Source organism: Cryptotermes secundus, unplaced genomic scaffold, assembly GCF_002891405.2.
Source record: "Cryptotermes secundus unplaced genomic scaffold, Csec_1.0 scaffold250, whole genome shotgun sequence".
Taxonomy (NCBI): domain Eukaryota; kingdom Metazoa; phylum Arthropoda; class Insecta; order Blattodea; family Kalotermitidae; genus Cryptotermes; species Cryptotermes secundus.
In genome coordinates, this window is record NW_019738873.1 from 555895 (window position 1) to 571585 (window position 15691).

Genomic DNA, 15691 nt, shown 5'->3' on the forward strand with positions numbered 1-15691 from the left:
TAACTCAGACTGACGCCAGCTCACTAACAGTCGCAGGAGACCCCCAGCTAACACCACCTAGCAGCACAACTCGTAACTACAAAGCATGCGCACGCAACAGGTCGTTTCCGGTTATTTTTGGGTCCCCCTTCGTATGGATACCTTTCATGCCTATCACTAAGCAAGTTACTTAACCATATAAAGAGTTTTTGTTTTATGATGCTGCCATAAGATTCCCCAATAAACCCTACTCAGCAACAACATTCACAACATCACTGATCAAAGACTATGATATATATCCCAGTCACATGCAGGTTTGCACATCAAATCCTTATGTAACCTGAATTAATTAGTAGTATTTCTCAGTAATGTTGGTTAATTAATAACTTAACCATCAACTCATAGGCTTACACACTGAAGGAACTATCATGCAGCTTAATCCCAGCAGCAATCAAGAGAGAGAGAGAGAGAGAGGAGGAGACATACAAAAACCAATGGAAAAAACTGGTGCAAAAACATTGCACATCTATCTTCGAGCATCCTTTGTTTGGTCTGTGACAGGGAACAGGAAATAGACAAGAAAAGTTACTGTCTCTACACATTGAGGTCACCCAGTTAAGGTATCACTGGGAAGGACTGGATCTGAAAACTAAACTTAAGAAAAATCTTAAAAGGAGAAAATGTAACACTGAGATTACTGGCTTAGGGTCACGGAAACTGAACACTAAAAGGAGGAAAACCTTAAATCAAGAAGCATTAAACAAAGATTATGCTGTATACATTATCTATTAGATGTTAGGTCCATTTATTTCTTCAAGATATGACATTTAATAAAATCCAGTTCATTTCACTTGAATCTAACTATTGATCACATTCCAATTTGGAGAGGAAAGTAATATTTCAAACTGACCGAACTCAACAAAAAAAAAAAACTCATTATACCCATATGCTTCAACATATGACAGTCACTTCTTATTCTCAAAACTGATGTACTCTCATCTAAAAATATCATTTAAAAATTGTCATACTGATGATGTTATCAGACATATATTCCATAATCCCAGTACTTGTTTTATTTCAAGGGATCCAAAGTTACTACGAAACTCTGAAGACATTTTCCAACATGAATTTAAGATAAATATATGAAGAACATGTATGACTTGGAGCTTATCAATTTACATGGTATAGGTGCACGTGCAACTGAAACATAAGTTAAGAACTAATCTACATTCTCAAATGCTGAGTGGTAACTTTTCTTTGTTCATCTCTGTTCAAGGCTATTAGCATTCAATAGATTCGTTTACAGAGTGTTTAATTCAACTTTTTCTTGACCTGTGTGGCTGGTCTCCAGTGGTCACAGATACATGTGGTGGGTGGTGCCAGCGACATACTGCTGTAGGCCTTGGAGCACTGAGGCGGCATCCCAAGCTCACTTTATGTTCAGGGGCTGACCACAACGCCACCATAACAGATTCTGGGAAAGATGGAGACATGGTTGAATACAAACACACTTTTTTAAAGGTATATACCTGTATACAATCATGCAACAAGGGAAAGATGAAGAAAAGAGCAAGCAAGAGCATACCTGAGAGCAGAACTTCAGTGCTGCTGATAACAGGCTGCTATTGTTGTGCTAAAGAGTACCATCACCTTACCACATGGTTCAGTCATGCTCCTGCACAATAATATTTCTAAATGATGAAAACAAGCAATCAAATTATATTTAAAATGATTTTTATTTTGTTCTTTGGTTTCCAGTTCTTTGAACCATACATAATTTAGTCTCATTTATAGTTAAATATATATTCATATTTAACTCTCAAATTAATTTATGGTTCCTACAACCCATGTTAATATGCGAAATTTTTACCTTTCAATCCAAAGAGCTCATCTGACTGTTAATCTTACACAGGACTGAAGTCCCTTTATTAACTGTTAACTGCATACTGAGATAATATTTTCCAACATATAAGAAGTAAATGCTACACAGAAAGATAAATATGTACTGTAAAATGAACGCACAGGCAGTCTGTTTGTAAACGCATGATAAACATTCTGCTAAAACAAGATTCTTGTAACTGCACACATCAGTTTTATTAATTAATGAAAGTTCATTAACATGTTCTTCCTGTGGTTCATAATCAACATGTCCTTTGTATGGGAACCATAAATTAATCTTAACATAATATCATAAAGCTTTTTATTCCATCTGAGATGAATTACCATTTGGTTTTACTTTACTTGGAATATGGCCATCTTTCGACATAAGATATTATGTCACAGAATAGTGTAAAACATCCACATAAGGAAGACATGAATTAATGGCATTCAATATCAGGATCCACCAAGTTACAGACAAAGTAAGTTATGTAGGATCTGAGGACCTCACAGCAGTGGTTTTGAAGAGTTCTGCCTCATGGGATATAGCGCTGTGTAGGATGTGAGGTTCTCACAGCAGTGGTTATGAAGAGTTCTGCGTTATGGGATATAGCGCTGTGTAGGACGTGAGGTTCTCACACTGGTGGTTTTGAAGAGTTCTACCTTATGGGATATAGCGCTGTGTAGGATCTGAGGTTCTCACAGCAGTGGTTATGAAGAGTTCTGCCTTATGGGATATAGCGCTGTGTAGGATGTGAGGTTCTCACAGCAGTGGTTATGAAGAGTTCTGCATTATGGGATATAGCGCCATGTAGGATCTGAGGTTCTCACAGCGGTGGTTATGAAGAGTTCTGTCTTCTGGATATAGCGCTGTGAAGGGTCTGAGGTCCTCACACCGGTAGTTTTGAAGAGTTCTACCTTATGGGATATAATGCCGTGTAGGATCTGAGGTTCTCACAGCAGTGGTTATGAAGAGTTCTACCTTATGGGATATAGCGCTGTGAAGGGTCTGAGGTTCTCACACCGGTGGTTTTGAAGAGTTCTGCCTTATGGGATATAACGCTGTGTAGGAACTGAGGTTCTCACAGCAGTGGTTATGAAGAGGACTGTCTTCTGGGAAAAAGCACTGTGTAGTCTGTTGTAAGTCATCTGATGCTGGAGGATGCCTTCTGTCTAAGTCATGGAAAATTTAACCGCTCCCTTAAAGATTGTAGGAAGCCTCCCTCAGAGGATCCAACAGCTGGATTCTCTGCAGGACCAAATAGGTCAATACACACTGCCCTTATCAGGGCACCAACTTTGTGTACTCCAGACATTCATCAGCCCTAAGCTTCTAACTTCCTGTCCCGGCTTCCCACTAAGACTTCTGCTCCTTTGGCCTCCACCAAAGGCCTATGGCCCATGCACACTACTCATCTCCCATACTTCTTGGCACTCTGCCCACCAGATCTCCCCCATTCGTGCTACATGCCCTGCACATCTCATCTACCTTCATTTGATCATTCTAATTATACTTGGAGAAGAGTACAAGTTATGAAGCTCCTCATTATGCAGTTTTCTCCAACCTCCTGTCACTTCATCTCTCTCAGCACCCTCAGTCTATGTTCCTCCCTTAATGTCAGAGACCAAGTTTCGCACCCATATAGAAAAAAAGGCAAAATAATAGTCTTGAATATTCTAATTTTTATCTTTCGAGATGGCAGATGAGAAGACAATGGGTACTAGGACTGAAGAGTAGCACGCATTAACCAAATTCAATCTCCTCTTAATTTCCTCCTGAATGAAATTTGGTTTGTTATTGTAGTTCCCAAATGTTTCAACTATACCACATTTTCAAACCATCTGTCACATGTTTCTATGTCATGATTTTTCCCTGCATTTTGGTGATGAGACAGAAACACATATTTAGTTTTTTCTGTGTTTACTTATAGAAGAACTTCCTCACTGTCGTCAATTAAAGTTTGTGTGTTCAGGATAGGGACCAGTGGAGGGCTCTTGGGAACATGGTGATGAACCTTCGGGTTCCATAAAATGGTAGGAAATTCTTGAGTAGTGCAGAACTGGTGGCTCCTCCAGAAGGGCTCAGCTCCATGAGTAAGTAATTAAATGTTTCTCTTTATGGTATCTATATTATCACCCAGCAGATTCACATTATCAGCACAGACCAACAGCTGATGTGTCCCATTTAATTTCAGTCCCACCTGGTTTTCCTGGACCTTCCTAATAGCATAATCTAAAGCACTGAAAAGCAATGGTGATAAACCATCTCCTTCTTTAAGACCGTCCTGGATAGGAAAATTATGAGCAAAAAGCTTACCTATATGGACTTCACGTTTTGTTTAAACACATTTTAATCAGCCTGACTAGTTCCATGGGTACCCCAAACTGTATGAGAATGTTGCACAATACTTCCCTCCTAACTGAATCACGAGTTTTCTTGAAGTCTACAAATAGCTGACACACTGTATCATTATACTTCTATCTTTCCTCCAGCATCTGATGAATGCAAAAGATCTGATCAGTAGTTGATCTGTTATGTTGAAATTCATACATTCTTAAATAGCTTTTCTATGAATGCTTTATTTCATTTACTGCACACCACTGACCCTAGTCTCTTCAGCAGCTTATCCTAAAAAATTAAGAGCTGATGACAAAATGTCTGACAGATGGGATATGCTAGCCACTTAATAATTGGTGAGTCACTGAATATGGCACAGTATACTTATGACTAATATACGTATACTTAAAAAGAAAATAACAGTATATGGCAACTAGCAAGTAGCTTCAGCAACTTAAACAAGAGCTCCAGAACAGAAATAGCTTCATCAGCTTCACTCAACAAACCAAATTCAATCCTTGCAAATGGCCAAAACAAGTACCCATTATCTACACCACTATGTGGTGATTTAACTACTTGTATAATGCATAATTTTCATGTTGAAATAGGTCGTGATTGTTTCTGGAAAATGATTTTGAAAACTAACAAATGGAATGGAACAGCTGATGGACAAATTCAACTTAAAACTATTTATTCATAAAAAATTATATGTAACAATTCCTTTATATATACTTATCTGCAGGTCACTTTTCATTTTTAAATATTTTATTTTTAATTAAAATATTCAGATGTGTTTAAGAGGTCAACAGCCTCAGGCACGATATAGAAATGTCTATAGCAGTTCTTTCAGATGATACCAGGAACATCGACATTTTCTTCAGGACTCCTCTAGCTGTATCTACCATTCCAGGGTTGTAAACTGTACTAATAATTTGTGTGACATTCTACTCTGAACAGTAAGAATTCATCAAATTATATTTAATTCCATTCATAAATAAGAGCTCCATCAAAGCAGTCTGGATTATTGTTCAGTTACCTACCAGTTATCAGTAAACTTCAGAACACAGCCTCATAATCTGGCGGATGGACTGATTCTCAGGTTTTTCAAAATGCCCTGGAGATAGCTGGTTGATTGGTCACTTCATTGCTTAGAACAGAAGTCCTGTTTGCTATGCAGAAACAACCCGAAAGGAGTGAAGTTTTAGTCATTCACATTAGAGTTGCAGAGACTGTTGCAGAAATATAGACAGTATTCAGGTGACTAAAAAGGTGTCCCTGTTACAAGCCATGAAGGCCAACAGGGGTGTGGGAGGTCAAGGCTCCCACATCTTCTAGACAGTCGACTCATAGATGGCAGAGCGGTTGTAAACCTTACATGACAGCCATCCTTTACCCCCAGGAAATTCCTGGTACTCATTTCTGTTAGAGGCTGAGTTGACCCCAGGGCACAGTGTGGCTGGAAGGATTAGGTCAATTGAAAATCTAATGACCTTATCAGCATTCAATCCCGTGATCTTCCGGTTTGTAACATAGTGCCTAAACAACTACACTACCACATGCCCCTATATAGATAAACATCAGTGGTTTTTTCTGTGTTCTGCAGTTTTTATCATATTCCTGACCACAGGAAAGTTACCAAGTATTTTGGATCAACACAACCATTACTATCCCATAAGTGCTCATTTCTTACAGAAACCTGTATGTCATACAACTGATCTCTTTTTTCTTTTTTGCTGGCTCTATACCCCCTTGGGCCTTGGCCTCTGATTTTTCAGTTTCATGATAATGTTTGCAGATGGTAGGATTCCTCTGACAAGTGATCAGCTCCTCATAAGGTCTCTATCTAAACACAGGGCAAAACAAACACAGAATAAACACATACACATACCAAACATCCATGCTTTGCGTGGGATTCGAACCCATGATCCTGGCTTCTGAGTGAGTGAAGACAGTACATGCCTTAGACCACTCAGCTACCGTGACAAGCCACACAACTGATCATGGAAACTGAAATGTTAAATGGAAATTACAAAAGGTCAAGGACAGATAACCTTGAAACCATAAAAACGTACTGCCCAACCCTGCTTCATTAACTGTTTCCAAAACACTGTGAAATTGTATTGTCTTTTCTCTGCAATTCAGGAGAACAGGAAGTAAGTGAAGTAAAGCTATCCCTGTACCAGGCTGTGAAGGCCCATAGGGATGTTAGACGTTGAGGGTCCTACATTATCTAGACAATTGGCTCAAAGATGGTGGTAAGGTTGTCAGCCTTATGTGCCGGCCGCGCTTTACTTCCCCAGGAAAATTATTTAATTAATTCCTGGTACTCATTTCTGCTAGAGGCTGAGTCGACCCTATGGCCATAGTGCGGCTGGAAGGATTAGGTCAGTTGCAAAAATCCAATGACCTCATCGGGACTTAAACCCGCGACCTTCTGGCTTGTAGCATAGCCCCTCAACCAACTACACCACTGCATGCCCCCGGGTGTGTGCCTGTGCCTGTGTGTGAGTACTTACATCTTCAAGGTTTTGTCTATCCTTATTAAAGGTGGAAGTTTCAATCTATGTACAGTAAAATTCTCACTCAACTGACCAGGGATCACTCTACTGAGCCGTTGAAAAGGAGTGCAGTGCCTCCCCCCAGACTGCCAAGATCCCGCACAATTAATTGTTAACATGACATCTTGACCTGAAGGACAAAAATTGATGCGTAGCAAAGTTTTTTTTATTAATTTTAGCTGATAATTTTAAGCAGAGTATTTTGTGTGGCTATATCTTTACAGTTCAAATTCTTACTAAAATCAATGCATCATTTTAATATTGAAATTCTAACTGACACAGTTCTTACCTAAACACAGCTAGATCTCAACTCCAATTTTTCATTAATATTTCTAAACACTTAAAATTAAGTTATTGAGACACTCATTGAAAGCCTTTACTTCCCTGAGTTCATAAAAATTATACCAACTTATGTTTACAAAAAAAAAAAAACATTTTGACTTTGAATGGACATTACAAAGAAATAGCATGCATCTAGGTCTAGAAATAAACAACTAAAAGAAAGTAACAATCCTTTAACAAAATGACAAGCAGATAAGAAACCTTCACCAAGAAGAAACACACTTAAAACACATGCTTCAGAAAATGGATACAAGATTCATTGTGCCTGATATGGAATGCCATTTAAGTTTTATATTAAAGTAAATTCACGCAGCCTATGTTGGTCCTTTTGTGCTTCTGTGGTTCATAGAGCTAGTACCTGGCTGGAGCAAGGTGAGATGGGCAGGAGGCGCAGATGTGAAATGTGTCTCCCCAGGATTTCTCGCAGCACAAGTCCAGTTTCCCTCATGCTCGGACAGCACCACGTCGAAATGCAAGCTGCAATCTTTACTGTTGTTCCCTAGTGCTGGGAAATGTTTAACCACAACCTCTGTTGAATTTGATTCATCCAGCGAATGCCATATCCACTTGCATTCCTCCACTTCAGAAGCTGTTCTGCAGCGAATTGTCAGTGGTCCACCTGGTGGCATCTGGATATCCTGAGAGAGTTCTACAAATTTTATTGGCACTGCAACAGAAAATACCAGAAGAGTAAACACAACCATTCAAAACACTGAAATGTAGAGTGGGTGAATTCACAATAGTGCTATAATTACATGTAGTTAAGAGTTGTAAGAGACCACCAAATCCAATCACCAACCCAAACACCTGTCTAGTCACTAAATTATGTGACATAATTATGTATGTTTTGCCAACACACCTCACTTAAATTTCTACAAGACAACCATCAAATAAGGGATAAAATAAGAGAAGTGTACCTGGTACAAACACAGTAAGCTTTGCGGGAGGAGCTGCCAGCAAGGTAAAATTTGGTGGACCTGTTACAGTGCATCCCCAAAGACCCTCTTGCTCTTTCAGCACACTACGGAAGCGTACACTGCAATCTCGGCTGTAGTTGCCAAATGCAGGAAACTGTTTCACTACCACTTCTGTTTTGTTGGGCTCAGTAAAGGGCCGCCAAGTCCACCGACAGTCATTCACGGCTGTTGTAGCAACACAACGCAGTAGAGCTGAGTCTCCAACTGCCACGTTCACATCTTCTGGCCGCTCTAAGAATTTTACTCGCACTGAAATTCAAAACAGTTCATATCTCCTAATTACAGTATACACCTCTTTGCTTCATGCCTCAGGGTATGCGCACATGCATAATTGCACTCTCCACATAAAATTTTACATACAAATTGAGACCAAGAAAACATAATTCGGTAGTTTAATTCACAACAAAATCTCAAAATACATTTTTAACGTCATTCTTACATTTCTGCCTTCTAACTGATATCTTTCAAAAAAAATTTCCGACAAATTATGTATGCATTTCTTGTTTCTCTCATTTGTTCCGTCCAATATAACCCTCTTGTTTCAACTATCTTAATAATTCAGTGTGAGAAATTTTGTTCTATTCTGAAGATGAAAGCAAGAATATTCTCTGAAACACTGATACCTACCTACAAGGCTATGTGGTATCCCACAATACTGTAATCTTAGTGCTACATAAGCTGTATAGATCATGTGAGTTAATTATATTATGAATACAGCCACCATCTCAATTTTATTTAAAATTATTTACAAGTAGATATTTTCCATATGATTTTGTATTCATGAAGCTGCAGTCTTTCTCAGTTGTAGCAGTTGTATTCACGCATGTCCTATAGGCCTACAGATCAATGGTAAATACACTGGAAAAAGAGAAGGATTCAAGACTGCAACACACCATCATCAGTACAGCCATATCTCAGATTCTTTCTTAACAGAAGACAGCCATCTGGAAGAATAATATTTTATAATTTGAAAAAATATATATAAGAAGATGAAGAATGCATTTATAAGTTTAAGTAAGTGGCTGCCTATCCCTGACAAATGGCATTCTAAACAATATTTCATAGCCAATTAACAGCCAACTTTTTTGTAACATTAAAAGCTGTTTTACAGTTGTAAAAATGACTGCGATAATTTACAGTAATTATGTATAACTGTAATAGAGGTGCATTCAACATAATAAGAATGTGCATTATACACAGTCAGTTCAAAATCAAATCAAATTTGTCCTTTTAACCACTGAAGGTTTTGTGAGTAGTATGTCACATAGTACTGATGAAAAAACATGCTGAAGGAATATTCCTGGAAATCTGAAAGCTGCTACAGTATCAACAGGCACTGCCGCCCTTCATTGTACTCTTAAATAAACTTACTGAACATGAAAGTGAGATTCTATAATATCAAATGCTTTTAGGGTAATTTTGTGGTTAGATTTTGGAAAAGTGTATGTACTAATATGAAAAAGACAAACTTTCACTGATGAGATACTTCAGAATGAGACCCAGGCCACCCAGTTGTGGTAATTGTGCGCTCTTTGGCAGAGTTCTGTTGAGTTGTTGAACTAACACAACCCCAGCGTTTGACATGGTGGAAACACTGTACACATAATTTTTCCAAGAGCCATATGTTCTTCAAAATCAGTTTGTTTATTGACCCCTTCTGTGATCAAAATTACTTTTTTATTCTTAGAGTGGAATGGGTCCAAGCCCTAAGGTACTGTCACAATAGGCCCAAATATACATACCCAAACAGAGCATGTAGCACTGCTGGGTAGACAACTGGCAGAGAAAACTGAAGTACTGCGAGAAAGAAAAGTGTTCCTTTGCCATTTTGCCCACCGCAGATCACATATGGAATGCCCTAGGATTGAACCTGGTTCACTGGGTCTAGGAGCTAGCAACTACTTGCCTGACTGATGACATGGCTTCTCTAATGAGTATACTGAATAGGTTTGATGACTGGAGCTCAATTCCTAGCAAAGACAGGGGCTTTTGTGTTCATCATCACTACCAGACTAGCTATGGTGCCCACCTAGCCTTCTTTCCACTGGGTACTGTGGGCAGTTTCTCCAAGAGTCATGCAGGTGGAGGATGAAGTGAGAATTCACCTACCTCTAGATCCAAGGATAAGAGTCTATGGAACTAAACCTACACTGCCAGTCACAGTAGCCGAGCAGTCTAAGGCACATATTGTTATCGCTCACTTGGAAGCCAGGATCGTGGGTTCAAATCCCACAGAAGGCATGGATGTTTGGTGTGTGTATGTGTTTATTCTGTGTTTGTATTGTCCTGTGTTTAAGTAGAGTCCTTGTGATGAGCTGATCACCCATCCAAGGAGTCCTACCATCTGTAAAATGATCATGAAACTGAGAAATCAGCCCTATGCTCCAAAGTGGGAGCAAGAGGAGATAAAAAAACCTATACTACTCTATAAGTCTTCATGCTATGGTTCTTAATTAAGCACAAATACATCTCTAAGTTCTCTGTTTACCTCTCTGTAGTCTATTGTGGGGGGGTAATATATATATATATATATATACTCGTATATATATATATATATACAGTATATACCCTTTAATTGCGTTATAAAATGTAAGGTTGTCCTCCACTTCAGACATCCCCACATACCTGAAAATGTAACTAACCTGCAGGAAGCAACGTCAGCGTAGCTGGGGGAGAGGCTGTAGTGAAAGCAGAATGTGTATACAAACGCACAGCACAGATCCAGATGCCTTCTTGTTCTTCCAGAACACTCTTGAATCGCACACTGCAGTCACGTCCATCTTCACCAAAAGCCGGGAACTGTTTAACCACAACGGCAGTCTCATTGGCCCTGTTAAGTGGCTGCCACGACCACTGACAGAGCTCCACTGCTGTGTTCGTTACACAGCGCAGTAATACGGGCTCTCCGATAGCAATCTGAATGTCCTGGGAGAGCTGCACAAATGCCACTCCTAGCCAGAACCAATATCATTTGGAATGAATTTAAGCACAAGATAGGAAATGCCAGGTTAAAATCTACCATAATTTAGCACTATTGGTGATAGCCCTCATTTAATGGACTGTGAATATGTCAAAATAAACTTAATTTCTGCTCATCAGTTTGGAGATATGCAGACAAAGAGGGAAGGTAGGCTAACAATAGAGGAAGAGTTGGAGGCCATGTTTTCTCTATGATATTATTCAAGGTTATATAGAGAGGACAACCATGCTCAGATTTGTTGTTAGTAGTCAGTCACAGCTCACAAGAACCTTAAAGTTAGAAAACCTACTGAATAAGCTGTTGCCTAGCAACGGCTGTCTCCATGGCGCTTCTCTGGCTGCACTATTCTGGTTTTCAAGTGTCATGTCAAATGTCACATATAAGTTTGCATGACACTGTAATAGCTGCCTCTTCTGGCTCCAATATTCCAGCTTTCAGGAGCTAAAGGGGATACATAGACACACAGAGAGCAAGGTGATCTCACAAGCCCTCCTCCTATTTTTTTAAGATAGGCAAAGAAGGCTAAAAATTACTGAAGCCAAAAACTTCCCAGTATGGGAAATCTTAAAATCAGCCCAAATGAATACATTATAACTTTTAATTAATTTCACAAAAAAAAGAATCTTCCTCAGGGTGCATTATTTATTCTACTTCCCAAGAGATCATCTACCTGGGATATCACAGTTGGCATAGTGACTCACTATGGGTAGGACAGCGGAATAACTGGAGTTCAAGTTCCAGTAAGGTCAAGATTTTACGCCTCTCCATGTCATCCAGACTGGTTCTGGGGCTCACCCAGCCTTCAGGGTTCCTTCCCCAGAAGTTAAAGCAGCTACAGCGTGAAGCTGACCACCCATCTTCAATTAGTGCTAAGGTAAAAAATATGTTGATCTATATATCCACTCCCCCACGTGTCTTTACGGCATAGTGCTCAGTTAGTTAAGGGCATGCAGTACCATAGTTTGTTGAGGCACTATGCTACAAGCCAGAAAGTCACGGATTCGATTCCTGATGAGGTTACTGGATTTTTCAATTGATCTAATCCTTCCAGCCACACTACATCCCTGGGGTCAACTTAGCCTCTAACAGAAATGAGTACCAGGAATCTTCCTGGGGTTAAAGGGAGGCTGGTGCATAAGTCTGACAACCTCACTTCCATCTGTGAACCGTCTAGAAAAATGTGTGAGCCTCTACATCTCACAACACTATGGGCTCCCACTCCCTGTTACAAGGAAAGTTTCACTTTTTTACTTCTACCAGGGATGTCACTTTTTTTTTCTTTACCTTACCAAGAATTCAAATGTTCATCTCCATCATTACTGGAGCCCACCACTTGATCCTATTCTATGCAATTTTAGTTCCCCCCCCCTCCTGTTGCATCCATAATTTTTAAAAGGCCCAACTTGTTCTTCATGTCAACAATACTGAGACTACAAATATTAGATATCTATTTTGTCTCACACTAATAAAACTGTTATACACTTACTTTATAACACTTTATCAACAGCTGAAATTATGTAACACTGAACAACATTTACTATGATAATTAGTTTTATATGGAAAATGTAAATGACACAGTAATGGCAAAATAAAACACATAATATCACAGTGGTAACTGTTCCCACAACAGATATCTTACAAAAAAAGTTGATTTCATTTCCACCATTGAAAATCCTTTTCAATAATTTCAGGCTGAGAATAAAGCTGACCATTCATATCTATCTGGTAGCTAAGGTTAAAAATGTGCTTTAGAAGTCAAAATTAAGAACAAAGATATCTCTATCCTCACCTTTACGAATGTCACTGATGTTCATAAATTACCTGTAAAGATGGATAGTTGTACAGGATGTGCAGCAGTGAAATAATTTTGCCACTTGAAGCGAGCAGCACATGTCCAGATTCCTTCTTGTTCACTCACCACACTGTCAAAACGGATGCTGCAGTCTCTGCTCTCATTTCCAAATGATGGGAACTGCTTCATTACTACTCCTGTGGCCTTGTTAGTTGATGGTGTTGACTTCCAAGTCCACTGACATTCCTCCACAGGCTTCACTGTCTTGCAGGTAAGTACAAGTGGCTTACCAACGCTCACTTCAGTATCATATGCCAGCTCTGAAAATTCAACTTCTGAAACGAAGATAAATAGTTTAAAAGTATTTATGTAGCACAGCTGAGATATCTTTAGAATTAGTCGTTTGGTTTACAGGGACATAGTACATTCCAAAATGTATGTATGCATATCACAGATTACACAATTATGTAATTATTATATGTTTATATTTTTCGCTGATTCTTGATTTTGTTGAAGGCTTCTAAGTTGAATACTTTGAACCAAATTATCATGGCCTTCCTACCCTTTCCAGTACATATTTACAGAGTCTGTTTCATGGCTTCCTTTGTATTCTGTGGCCTGTTTGAAATATGGACATCAAACCCTTTCTCATAGTTCCCATTGAGGTAACACACATAACTGATAAATCTATGATCCATACAAAAGTGGGAATATTCTGTGTGTCAGATAAAAATAATATAAGATTCATTTACACTATATTTTTCAGTTACATATGTCTTCTCTTCATTTTCTTAGCATAGACAATTCTACTCATAGCAAAGCCTTTCTCAGCCAATATGCATGCTGGTACACAACTGCTGCATACCAGTAAACTTGTCAAAAGTTGCATATCTAACACTGCATTACACATAATGACCTCAGGCTCTACACAGTGTTACAGTACCAGCAAATATGTTTTTAGAAAAAACTGCTGATTCAGAGTATACAGCCCAGCAGAAAGGAATTTTACTATTAATTCATTACCTATAAGACCATTTCTCAGGCTAGATAAGGCATGCAGATAAAAATGTTGGAAGGTAACCCTGAACTCTACAACATTTTAAAAGTTCAGATTTCTGTGCCCAAAGGACATACCACATACCTTCTACAAATTATAAACACTGTCACTGGTTCTTGTTAATTCATGAAGGCACACTGAATTTCCTCATCCATTTTCACTATGGCTATCAAAAATTAATTCGTGGCATCAAAGCCATGCAAACAGAGGCTTGCATGTTTCTAGTGGACACACATTTTCAACACATGCAGTGGCCAAATGATAAAGAGACCTTGACACAAGAATTACAGGCTGTGCAGTTTACCACTGGGTAGCACTAACATGTTAAATTAGAGTTGTAAAAGTTAAAGATAAACACTTCATACCGGCACTTTTATTTAATACACTAAAAGATTCTTACTTTTTAAAAAAAATATGAAACTTATCAGTGTATGATAAGGCAAGCATGTACTTCCCCAAGTACCAATTTTATTTGCCACAATTTTAAACTCGCTCAATCTCAATATGTAAGCTATTTAATTTCAATTCACCTTCCTGTGGGTGCTGGACAGTAAGTTTTGTTGGCTGAGCTCTTGTGAAGTTAAATTCAGAATTACGAGCACCGCAAGTCCAGAAACCCGCCTGTTCAATTAGCACACTGCTTAAACGAATGCTACAGTCTCGACTATCATTCCCAAATGCCGGAAATGTCTTGACTGTCAGCTCTGTCTCATTGTTTGCTGTCAGCCCCCTCCATGTCCACTGACAATCCTTCACTTTTTGAGCCGTTTTACAAGTCAGAAGCAGCTGTTGACCAACTTCCAGAACGGTATCCTTTATTACCTCAGAAAAATCAACTGAAAAATAAATAGAAGAATAAAAGAGGCAGTGTATGATATAAATCAAGATATAAACTGTTACTGACTCATGCATCCTGCTTGCAAGGCCATTTTCCTTCTTTTATACAGAGGAATAGTTATGAGATCATCAATTTTGTACATCTCTCTATGCCTTTGTACTGACAAATTAACTTCTGAACAAACAAGAAGACCATGTGGAAACTGTGGTTAAGATTTTTCTTTTAGAATTTTGTGTTATTTAAATTATGGCTTATTATAGTCTCCTCAACTAGGACCTTCCTGCAGGTTTACATGCTTGTTTGAACTTTAGAGTTTGCAGAACTTTCTGGTGTAGGTTTTAGTTTTCTTTGACCTGGCGAGAACCGCTGACTGAGACTGTGTTTCGATAAAAACAGCCACAAGGTCTACTGTGAGAAAGTTGAACAGATGGGGCTGTAAGTTGGAGGGCAATGACAATGCGAAGGATATGATAACAACAGTTATTAGATCTCTGAAAAAGAGTAAATTTTTGTAAAGGTCTTTGCCTACTAACATGTGATTATGCATTCAACAGCCATTTTCACCATAATCAAATGAAATATAAACCTGCCAACAAAAGGCCAAATCGACCATACAGATTTAGTTTGTCTTAATTTAACCTGTCTCATGCCTATTGAAATAACTGTCCACATTACTCTTCCCTTAGTTTGGCAACAGAAAATGGTGTCTGTAATTTATAACCTGAAAAAATAATACACACCACTTTAATACCTGTTGGACTATTGCACTGAAGAAAGTCAATTTATTACGATATTAGCATAAAGCCCATTGAAATTTCAATGGCAAATAATTTCATTTATCAGCGTCATAACTGACCATACTTCGCTTAGTACACTGTGATATATGAAACGCTGTAGCTCTTGAAGGGCACTGAAATCACTATTTAACGGTTTTCACAGGCTATAAGGCTTA

At 38.7% G+C, this 15691-nt stretch overlaps 1 protein-coding gene across 2 annotated transcripts in view; it reads right to left on the bottom strand.

Moving 5' to 3' along the window:
• LOC111871129 overlaps nucleotides 1-15691 on the bottom strand; it is a 60648-nt gene that overhangs the window by 2704 nt on the left and 42253 nt on the right. The window contains exons 3-8 of one of the 2 annotated variants that reach the window (XM_023863978.2): nucleotides 14432-14737; nucleotides 12874-13179; nucleotides 10715-11023; nucleotides 8013-8321; nucleotides 7454-7762; nucleotides 1312-1453 (exon numbers count right to left, since the gene is read on the bottom strand). In XM_023863978.2, the coding sequence (XP_023719746.1) occupies nucleotides 1312-1453; nucleotides 7454-7762; nucleotides 8013-8321; nucleotides 10715-11023; nucleotides 12874-13179; nucleotides 14432-14737 (1681 nt within the window). The remainder of the gene's footprint in view (nucleotides 1-1311; nucleotides 1454-7453; nucleotides 7763-8012; nucleotides 8322-10714; nucleotides 11024-12873; nucleotides 13180-14431; nucleotides 14738-15691) is intronic. The other variant, XM_023863980.2, reaches the window with a different exon arrangement.